Source organism: Zootoca vivipara, chromosome 7 (assembly GCF_965207765.1).
Source record: "Zootoca vivipara chromosome 7, rZooViv2.hap1.1, whole genome shotgun sequence".
Taxonomy (NCBI): Eukaryota; Metazoa; Chordata; class Lepidosauria; order Squamata; family Lacertidae; genus Zootoca; species Zootoca vivipara.
This window is the reverse complement of record NC_142590.1, coordinates 64,234,599-64,246,061: the sequence shown is the minus strand read 5'-3', so window position 1 is coordinate 64,246,061 and position 11,463 is coordinate 64,234,599. Positions and strand designations below refer to the sequence as shown.

At 45.2% G+C, this 11,463-nt stretch overlaps 1 protein-coding gene across 1 annotated transcript in view; it reads left to right on the top strand.

Moving 5' to 3' along the window:
* Window positions 1–6,380: 6,380 nt before the first annotated feature.
* ARL8A (ARF like GTPase 8A) overlaps window positions 6,381–11,463 on the top strand; it is a 36,665-nt gene continuing 31,582 nt past the window's right edge. The window contains exon 1 of the mRNA XM_035121623.3: window positions 6,381–6,622. Within this exon, the coding sequence (XP_034977514.1) occupies window positions 6,500–6,622 (123 nt within the window). The 5' untranslated portion in view covers window positions 6,381–6,499. The remainder of the gene's footprint in view (window positions 6,623–11,463) is intronic.

Here is an 11,463-nt window from a genome sequence, read left to right as displayed (position 1 = left end):
GGCGCACACCAGAAACTTGATCATGGCAACTGTGTCCCTGCTCTGAACCCCTGCCCTCAAAAATCACTTTGCAGTTGTTGTTTTCTGGGGTTCAGTTCATTCCAATCTTATTTTACCACTTTTATGAAGCAAAGTCAGTGGAGCTGCAGGGACACCTCGGAGAGCACTGGAGAAGTAAAAATAGCCAGTACTATGGAAATTATTATGTATCACTGAACCCTGTCATTTTGTATTAGCTGTTCTCAAATGTGTTCGCCAAAGCCACTGCTGGTGTGGTGGCTGCAAGGGAGACTAGAACATTGTCTCTAGTTTTCCACTCCTTTTTCTTCTGCCAGGAGCTAACATAATTAAGGAAGTTGATAATTTCCACCTATTTGAGTGTGAAAGAGGAGCATCATCCAAAAAAGGCGGCAACCACCTGCACAGAGAATCTGTAATGCAAGTGTACACCTCACATTTCTGGTGCTCTGCCCAGGAACAACAGTGCCATAGGGACAAGGTATACTATTGGAATATTTCCTTTTTTATATATATAATATTTTTATTGGTTTTTTATATAAAGACAAACTAAACATAAAATACAACAATATATCTATTTTCTGTCCTTCCATCCTCCCTTCCCCCACCGGTCCACTTCTGCCACCAGTAGGACCAGTAGGCGTTGAGAGCCGAAGGGGTCCACTTTAAGGCTAAGTTCGTCCTCCACCCCCCTCCTCCACCCCCGCCCCCCCTGCCACCAGGAGGTCAGGTGCAGAAGAGTGGCATGGTTTGGATTTCCCCTAGCTGTTCCTTAAACACACACATATAAGACAAACAAATAAGTTTACCAATTCATATATCTTAACATTATACTTATGGGTTCCTCAGATCTCTTCTTCCTGGTCTTCCTAATTTCTTAACATAATTATGGCGGATTTTCTATTCATGACTAAAATCTTTTCCTTTAAATATTCACCTTATCCTCCTCCTTTTTCGTGCCCCCTCCCCACGGATCCCCTCCTGCCACGAGGTGAATCCATGAGGTGCGGCCTTCCAAAGGAGATCCATTTTTGTGTCTGGGTTTCCCTCCCCCCCTCCCCCCTCAGAGCACCCCCTGCCACCAGGTGCTTCCAAGTAAAGAGAGGAAGAAAGGTGGCTCTCTGCCCAGACACCTATCAAACCATAAGCATTTAATACAAATCTAAAATTCCTTTCCCCAGCCATTCTTCTCTTCCTCCAGAAAACCCCATTTTTCTATCTATTCCTTTTTCTAGTCTACGTCTTAACCTTTTACTTTTACTTACCCCCCTTCCCTCCCCCAGTACCTTTCCCCCAATCGGATCAGCATTTCCTTTAACAAGCCAAGATTTCAGAAACCGTTGTTCATTCAACCTGAATATCTCTTAACTAAAAATTTTCATCCCACCCCACATCTTTCCCATTTGCCTGTCCAGGCCTCTGCCTCCCCCTCTTTCTGCCTTTCCTTTCCCTCTGTTACACATCCCCAGATTTCAGTCTTTCCAGTGTTCTTCTTTTCTTGAAACTTTATTTCATTTTTTTGCTCCTTGATGCCGTCTTTTCTCTTTCCAAGTCCTTGTTGTGCTTCCTCCAGGTCCTGTTTTTTATAATCCAACTCAGATTTGGCAATATCAACTTCTTGTTCTTTGATCTCAAACTGGCTTTCAGCATTATCCTCTAAGTCCTGATCTTGAACCAAAGTCTCTGTACATGATGAACTGGAGTATTGCAGTGTCCTGTGAATGTCCTTCAAAATTCCCAAATAGTTCAACACAGCCTCCTGGAAGCTTGGTGAATACATTGTTTTCATTCCTTCTTTTGACCACAAGCAGGCAGGAGATTAGGGGACAGAGCACACTGGAAATTTCCATTCACCAAACGCTCTCCTCCATCTTGGCTGCTCCTTCCATTGTCTTTAACTTTTCCACAGCAAATCATCTCATAAGTCCAAATGCTTCTCCTTTAATATAGTCCTGTAGCCAATTAAACTTTCAAAGAGTTTTTATAAATTTTTCTTATCTTTTTACAGCTTTGACAGCTGTCAAAAATCCCCCCCCTTTGCACTCTTGCTGTTCCTCAAGAGGTGCCGGCTCTGGGGCTTGGGAAGGGGTAAAAAGTCATTCTTTCTTTTGGGTACAAAAACAAGTATTCCTTTCGGCTTTGGAATATTTAATGCACCTCTTAATTAACCATTAGGAAGAGATCGACTTCCGTTTTTTTGAATCTCTCCCTATTTTCCGGATTAATGTTTTTAAAGTCCAAAAGTCCAAATGGAGATTTCACTTACTTTGTAGAAATCTTTTGTTATCTTGGAAGAATCCGCCGCTTGCCGGGTAAGGACTCGGAGCTTCGCTTCAAGGAGGTAAGATGGATCCCAAGATGGCTCCCGCGACTCCACTCCGCTGGCTCTCGATCGCTCTACTGAGCTCTCGGGCAGTGGAGGAATCGCGATCGGAGCGGCCGCTGGGTTACATAAGTCACCGGGACGCTCTTCCCGATGTTTTTGTGGGGAGTCCGCTCGCTCTGCGGACTCCCCCCCCCCGCGAGGCCAGGGACTTCGGAGCTCGAAGTCCCTGCATCCTTCTTCGCCGGCGCGACGGACCGGAAGCCGGAATATTTCCCTTCCAGCTAGCAGCACCAGCTGCATATTGCAGGTGGGACTGGTATGCACACAGAATTTTGCAGATAATCCAGGAGAAACACCCACATTCCAGAGCTGAAGTGTTACAGAGACTTTTAGCATGAATTCATACATTGTAATGTCATTTCATTGCAGGATCCCATTCTGCCAGAGGTATCTGACATCCATAATGATTTTGCCTCATTTCACAGGATTTCCAGGAACAAAAGTTTGCATACCAAACTCCTTGCACTATATTGAGAAGCCAGAGCTCAGTGGTCCATTCGGAGTATGACTCAGCTGAATACAACCCAATGTGAAGCAGGTCTCTAGGTTCATCTACACTCACTCCTGCTCCTACACTACTGGTACCCAGAAGGGATTCCCACCTTCTACCATTAAGCTCCAACACTATGCATTTAATATCACAGCCATATTATTTGTGAACTGACAACTAAATTAAAAACAAATGAACAGTAAAGCAGAAGTAATCAGATCTGATTCACACTTTATGTGAAAGACAAATTTATTGCTTGTTCTGTGTGTGTTTCAAATACTAAACATGATATTTTAAGGGAAAACCTCTATATACAAGGACATGTGCCAAGCACCTGTTTGGGGATTTAGCTTCCAAGTGTCTTATTCCAAGTAGCTGTCTTATTACAAAAGAATTTCAGAAATAGACTGAGTAGAATCAGGAGATTCCTGTTGCTGTTCTAAGTTTGTTATTTAGTTTCCTGACTAGTGTGCTCTTGAAACCTTCCAAGATGATATCCAAGAAGGTCAGTTAAATTACACTGTACAGTATAGGCTTCCTTCCATGGTTTGGAATCCAGATGAAGTGTCTTTTTTCTATAGATAGCAAAGGAAGAAGAAAATAAAGGGATATTTTTTTAAAAGCTTTATATTCAGGGCTTCATACCCTGAGGCAAGATGTGCCTCTGAGATCCCCACCCACCACACAGATCTGGGCCTGTGCAGCTGCTCTGTGGTTGAGACTCTTGGTGAAAAGAGGGTGTTCCGTGAGGTGCTGCTGCTCTCAACTTTAGCTTTGGGCTGCGTTGGAAGCCACCATTGCCAAGGCCAGATCAGGATCTCCCACTCCCTATCGAGCATGCCGCCTGAGGCAGGTCACCTCATCGGTGTGCCTGCCATGTTAGGGCAGCAAGATAGCTTAGGGGCTGCAGGGCAAGCCACATGGCACACCTTTCTAGCCACTTTCCTCCCCTCAGAATTTGCCTCCTGAGGCAGTTGCCTCACTCTGCCACATGGTAGGGCTGGCCCTGTTTAGATCAGAGCAAAAGTTAAAGCTGTGGTTTTGTGTGCGTGTGTGTGTGTGTTTAAACACAACATAATGGTGTAAGGAATGGGTGCAATTCCACCTCAGGGCTAGAGGTTATAACCGAATTAAAGCACAGTCTTTCTGATACCAAACCAACCACATAATTTAAACTGATTGATTCCACTTCATTTGGCATCTGTCTATCATCTGCTATCTGTCTTCCTTCTTTCCCGTTTCCTCTCCTAGCAGGCTGCAGTGGCTGAACAAGCAAACTGCCATCTTGGGGGCGCGGGGGGGGGAAGAAACCCTCTCCATTTCTGGTAGGATAAGACTCACTATAATCCATGTGGAGGGTTGGGAGGGATGCAGTGTCACTGGGAGACATACAGATAGATGTCAGCAAGAAGTTCCTATAGCCCTTCTTCTCACACCACTAAGGCCTGTGTATGGTCCATTACAACCATACCATCCGTTCCAAAGAGAGCTCCAACAAAAATAGCTTCTATCCCCTTTGGTTCTGGTGGGCTGAGTCCACACAAAGGGCAAAAACAAGGGGATGGGGAAGACACTGTATTCTCAGAAAAACACTTAAATTAGGTGTCACTGGCAACAGCAACTTCCACTCCCATTATCCATGTATAGATTACCAAGACCGTATGAATGTGCTGGCTCCCAGAGAGCATCCTGCACCCACTCGGCTGGTCTCTGGGGTTTTTAAGTCAATGCAGGACACCAACTAAGTCAAAGTTTTGCTTAGTGTTTTGTCTGAACCCAGGATTGAGTGAGAATAGTGGTTTCTCTTCCCTGCCTAGCCTCCTTGGACTCACAGTGCACAGCATCACTCAAAAATCATGTCCATGCTGTTGTCTACAAGTGTAGATCTGTGGTCAGCATAGCTGCCAAGTTTTCCCTTTTCTCGCGAGGAAGCCTATTCAGCATAATGGAAAATCCCTTAAAAAGGGGATAACTTGGCAGCTATGGTGGTCAGTGGAAGGAAGGAAGATAAATTATATCAGCTTGAGCCCCAAATGAGTCAAGTAGCAGCAGAGGATGGTGGAGGAGAGGAGATAAACACCCAATCTACTCCCTTCTCCTAATTAAGAACATCAGAACACCCTGCTTGACTAGACCAAGGGTTCATCTAGTCAAGCATTATGTTATTAACAGAAGCCAGCCAGTTGCTTCTCCAAGCTTGAAAGCAGAGCAGGAAGGCAACTGCCTTCTCCTGTCTCCAGCTCTTTATATTCAGATATTCTGCCTCTAAACTTGGAGGTTCCATTTAGCTACTGTATTTCTAATAGTTGTTGACAGATGCATCCAGCATAAATCCTTTAAAGCCATCTAAGCTTCATAGGCTTTCTGGACGAAAGACCATAATTAGTCTCCCCCAGTCCTGCCTTCATTGTTCCTCCCCAAAGGCGATCTGCCCTCTAAGAATGTCGCTACTTCAGAATTTGACTCTGAAGCCTTGATCTCACAGGAAATTGGGTTGTAGTAGCGGCTGTAGTCCGAGTTTGCCTTCTGGGGAAAAAATAGAAAAGGGGGAAAATGCATGACAGGCACACAACTGAAAATTCATGTGGAAACAGCAGGAGGAAGCTACTGTTTGAAAAATGTGGAAGTAACTTTTTACCAAACCTTTGTGGGGTTGTAAAGTATGTGTCACTGCTGGCTAGTAACTGCAATACAGAGTTCTGAGTATTCTCCATACAGTATCTGGACAATTGTCTTCAGTATATTGTAGGAAAAGCAGAGCTTGAGTGCAACGTAAAAATTAACCTGGATGACTTCTATGTACATTAGATACCAGTTACTCAATGCAGCTTCGTAGAACAGAAATATGTATTCAAATATTACAGAGCACTGCACAAAACTTTGTAACCTGGCATCTGTTTATTTTCTATTTAAAATAATCAGTGAATATACAGAAAAATGGATTATAAAATGGATATAAAATAAACAGTGAATATAAAAAATGGAAAGGCACCACCTGCATTTTCCACCTTCCCACATAGAGTCTATCCATATGGATGAGAAAGTAGGAACTATTAGAGGAATACAAAAAAATTTTTTTTAAAGGATTTCTAGTTCAGGAAATTCCCACCTCCAGTTTGCTACTGATCCGTAAATTTGACCTAATTGTTCTCAGTAAGATGGAAGGCATTTCTTAGCTCCTTTCATAAACTCTTCCCCTGACCTGCTCTCCAGAGACACATCTTCTCAGCCCAGCTCCATCTACAAGGGTTAATACCGGTATCTGGATCTTGCCAACTCAAGCGCCGGGCCGGGCGAGGAGCGGCGTCCCCTGCTAGGCCTCGCCTGCGCCTAGTCCTCCCGCCCTGCAGAGGCCGCTGCTGGGTCCCACGGCGGAGGCCGTCGAGAGCCGCCTCTCCGCCCGGCTAAGTCGCTGCGTGACCCCACCCAGGAGCAGCTGAGCGGGTGCGCGTCTGCGAGCTAGCGAGCCCAGCGGAGCCCCGAGGCAGAGCGCGGCGGCGACGGCGGCAGCAAGGCCGGCTCGTTCCGGGGGAGAATAAAGAGGCGCCGGGCCTGGCTACGCTGCTGCGAGGTCGGGGAGAGCAGAGGCAGGAGAAAGGAGCAGGATGCTGGCGCTCTTCACCAAGCTGCTGGACTGGTTCCGGGCGCTCTTCTGGAAGGAGGAGATGGAGCTCACCTTGGTGGGGCTGCAGTACTCGGGCAAGACCACCTTCGTCAACGTGATCGCGGTAAGGGGGCCAGCCAGGTCATGGGCGCTCCCTCCGGGCAAGGGCCTCTCCCCGTCCCCGCCACCGCTTCCGAGGGCCGTCCGGGCAGGATGGAGGGAGGCCTCCCTTCCAGAGGCAGGAGGACGCCCCTCCCCAGATCATGTGCATTGGGAAGGGGAACCTGTCTCCACCCCACCCTTCTCCGGGCGGGGTGGGGGGGACATTATTAGCAGCCTTCGTTTCTCAGTTACCCTTTGCGCAGAAAGGGCTTTTCCTCCTGTCCTTCTTTTCTCCCCCGTTTAAATGGGGCGGGGAGAGGGAGCGACGGTGTATGCAATGCGGGCAATGCCTCTCAGATTACACGCCCCCCCCCCGCGCCCCTCTTTCCGTTCGCAGTGCGTGTCCTCTTGGCTCCGTTACTTGCTGCTGGCGATGAGGAGGAAGAGGCAGGTCGTCTTGGATCCTTTAATAATAATAATAATAATAATAATAATAATAATAATAATAATAATAATAATAATAAATAAATAATACCATCGATCCGGATTTATGCACCCTTGTGCATTCGAATTGGAGCGTCTGTCTCGTGCTGCTTTTGAAACCCTTTCGGGGCGGTGGTGGAGCCTGGGGGGGGGTGTTTCTGAGCGGAGAATCTACGCTCGAGATTGCTATGAACAGGCTGGGTCCCTGGTGAGACGAAGGGACGCCGTTCCATCTCCTGTGATGGATGGTAATTTCATCTCCATCTTTCCTGATCAATATGGCAATTAGCAGGGTTTCTCTGCGTGGTTTTTTGCTTGTTTAATTTAGAAAGGAAATTTAAAATTTAAAATAGGGTTTTCTGTTAGAGCATTTCATTGCACAGTCTTAAGAAACCATCTTAGGAAAGCAGCAAGATTTCAGTTTGTGGAGAATTTCCCAAATGGAAAGCCACGACTTTCTCTACCCCTCCCACATGCATTCTGCAGTAATGGCTTCAAAGTGTGCATTTAATGAAAGGTGGGTAGAGGAAAGACATTAGATAAGCACATGGGATGGAGAGTATTAGCTGTGAGGAATATTGATAAGCTATCTTGAGCCTTCTGTCCCAGGGCCTTGAATGGAATTGGTAGAACTGTGAGGCCTGTGCTGTTGGATTTAGTGAGGGGCATTGTTCTAGGTGAGTTTGCGGAACTGGAGTTCTTCCATTTTTTGCTCTTCCTGGAAAGAGGATTGCAGCATGGTTCTGCTCAGAATCACGCGACACTGTCTCTGAATACTAAGCATTTTTGCCTGTACAGTACAAGGAAGTGGATGGCAGTGATGAAGGTTACCTCTCCCTTCTTTCCATCAGTCTGTCACAAATCCTGGAATCCTTTTGTCATGTTTGAGTCTCTGTTCCACTTCATTCCAGCTTTATAATACAGTAATGGGGGGCATGTTTGCTTTTATTGCCTGCTAGCTTTCCTTTCTTAGAAGAAATCCCAAATGTTTTACTATTCTCCCCCACTCCATATGTGCTCTTAAAAAGAATGTGTTTGCCTTACTGTAGGTGATTTCTTGTAGGTAATTCTGGAGTCCAAGCACATCAAGAGACATTTGGCTTCAGTGCATCTAAATAAACTTTGTGATTCAGTATGAATTTGAATATAATCTGCACTTTTTAATACACTTTTTAATATGTCTGTCTCTTGCATTCATAATCTTTTGTAACCCTTGTGAAGGGTCTGCAGATGTTGATTCGTAGCCTCTCGTTTATGTACTCTTGAATTTTGAACGGGGAAGACATGACAATGCAAACTGGATAATATGCTATAGTGAGTTCTGTCTGATGTGTTTGCCCCAGAAGAGATGCGTTATCATTGACCACTGATTCAGCAGTGTTTTCTGGACAGAGCCATGCAATTGGCATGTGATTTCTCAAGGTATAAACTGATCCTTGATTTGAAATCTGGACCTTTCGCCTTTCTTTTTTTGTATACCCATGTTCTTTTTTTAAATTATTCTGTGCCCAGACATTAGGATAGATAAACAGATCATTACATTGTTTTATCCCCACAACAACAAATTGTGAATTGAACCAGAAATGGATATGCCTTCTCCAAACCAAATTGTTTTGGTTTGAGAAAGGTAACTTATTGTCATAACAGATGGTCACACTCCTGATGATGCCCAGAGGCCTCCCAGTCCTGCAGCTGGGAGGATGTGCATGGAAACCCCCAATTAGGATGTACGGTAGCTGCTGCAACATGCTGTGTCAGGTTTCAGGGGCATGAAGAACTATTAAAATGCAGTTCCTTATGTCCTTCCAGCATTGTCTAGGGATTACAGGAGGGAATCTAATGCAGCCCTGCAAACCTCTCTTGTGTCGACTCTGAATGCTGAATACTGAGAATCACAAGTAGGTAGAGTGCTATTGTGCTCAGGTTCTGTTTTAGGGGTTCCCATAGGCCAGGCACCCCCAAACTTCGGCCCTCCAGATGTTTTGGACTACAATTCCCATCTTCCCCGACCACTGGTCCTGTTAGCTAGGGATCATGGGAGTTGTAGGCCAAAACATCTGGAGGGCCGCAGTTTGGGGATGCCTGCCATAGGCATTTGGTTGGCGGCTGTGAGAACAGGATGCTGGACTAGATGGGCCAATATCCAGCAGGCTGCTTCTAGTTTCTCAAACAACACCCCTTCTGCTGCTTCACCCCTTCCTTGAGTGATTTTTTTTTTTTGCCTGGCTGGAAAGTTTTCCTGAATTCTGATAATGGCTCTTGATTGCCTGGCTGGAAAATAGAGAAAGGCTCTGAGGGAATGTGTAGAAACTAACAGTTACATTCATTGCTCCACCCACTCTACCCTTTGACCCTGTCCACCGCTGTCATGTGTCCCCTGGAAAGTCATCTAGAAGGGAATGGGGCCCTTTGATTGAAAAAGGTTCCTCACTCCTGGATTACAGGAACCATGGAAACTACATTTCCCCATGCTATCAGCTGGCCTCAAAAGGTTAGCCTGGGTTTTAGATGAGATGGAATGAGTGGGGAGGTGTCAAAAATAAGGACACCCCCCATTTTAAGATCTTCTTCATCAATAGGTTGATCCTGGTCCTCCTATATTTCAAGCTGCCAGCATACTACCATAGCATAACAGTTGTGTTACGATACAGTGGATTGTGCAAAATTGCTTTGCAGTGACTGCTGATTTCAGTGTTCAGGGTGGTATATAACAGGGACAGGTAGACCTCAGGCTTGTGGGATCTTCTCTGTTTAAGCAGAACTCTCAGATCTACTGACAAGAGCCAGGTGCATAATAGTGGGTGTATGGAAATATACCCTTGGATTTTTTTTTTCAGTAGCAGAACTTCCTGAGCTTATGGGTGTATCACACAAAGGTCCACTCCTGTTTCTCCACCTCGCGCCAGCTTTCTTCATCTCTTCACTCTAATTTAGAAGAAAAAAGGTCTCTGCGTTGCTAAACAATTGGAGAGTCAGATTCCTTGCTTGCTGATCTACCCCAAATCATTCCTGGATCTATCAGTAGATCCCAACCTACCTTCTGCCCACTGCTAAGACAGAATAGAGCATATGCTGAGGAAATCTTCACCAGTCTCTGGTTACAGCTGGAGCCTTTTTAAGTTGAAGGTGGGAGAGAGAGAGAGAGAGATGAGTAAGCAAACAGCCAGCACAGTGAGAGGCCTACCACTCTCTTTGGCCCTACTTTTGTGTCAGACTTAAAGAGTTGTCCTGGAGTATACAAACTCATTTATTCTCAGCTGCCTTTGTCTCTCTCTCCCACACCAGTCTTTTACCATGCTGTTTCTTTTGCCTGCAGAAACCTTTAAATCTTTCTTTCCCAATTATTTTCCCCATTTTTATCTGGCTAATGCAGGGCCTTTCTTTTTGTGTCCCGTACAGCACCTAGCATATACTGTTCAGCATGGCTAAATAAATGATTAGCAGCAGTAAAAAGATCCTATTTCAAGATGTTTATTGACAGCAGATGAGTAGTACCGTAAGCATTGCAGAAGAGGGATTACTTGATGATTGCTTTGTTCACATGTTGTGAAATCTCATGCCCTTGGAGAGATGCACCAATGTTGTGCTGAAGGCTGTGAGTCTTAAGCTACTCATCAAGCAAGGAATGTGCTACGGTAAGTAGGTTGCCTTAGACATGTCTCCAACTCGTTGCCTTGGTCTCCCCACCCCCTCCTGTTATATGTGAATAAAACTGGTCTTCCTTATAGTATTGTTGTAGGGTATACTGACATAAGAGCTATGGATAGCACAAATGAAGTTATTTTTCTTTTTTGCTTGCCCTTCCTCAGCTGGGAATCAATATTAGAGGTCTTTTATTAATGGATTTCCTTGTTACATAGTGGCTGCAGACACACCATACATTTAGAGCTAGTGACTGTCCTCCAAGAATCCTAGGAACTAGTGTACAGCCCACAGAGCTACAGTTCTCAGCACCCTCAACACGCTACAGTTCCTAGGATTTTGGGGGTGAAAGCATGTGCTTTAAATGTATGGGTGCAGGCAGCCAACAATTCTAGAAGATGAGAGGTTTATTTCATTGTATTTGACAGAAACTGACACTCAATTGTTGATGTTAGTACTGTAGTCTGAATGCACTGGCCGTGTTAGGAGTGGCACACTTATATCCTGTTGCAGCATTCATTCTTGTTAACAGCCATCTAAAGTAAAGCTACCATCTTGAGAAAGAGACTGTGTCCTTGGACACGTCATGTCCTTCCTAAAAGACTTCACCAGTGTGTTAACTGTGGTATGGCTTTAGGAATGTCTTATGGCTTCCTAAAGCTCCTTTAAATATACATACATGGTTGCTCTGCAAGTGCTTGTGTGAAGTGGAAAATAAGGCTGCATAAGCACTTTTGG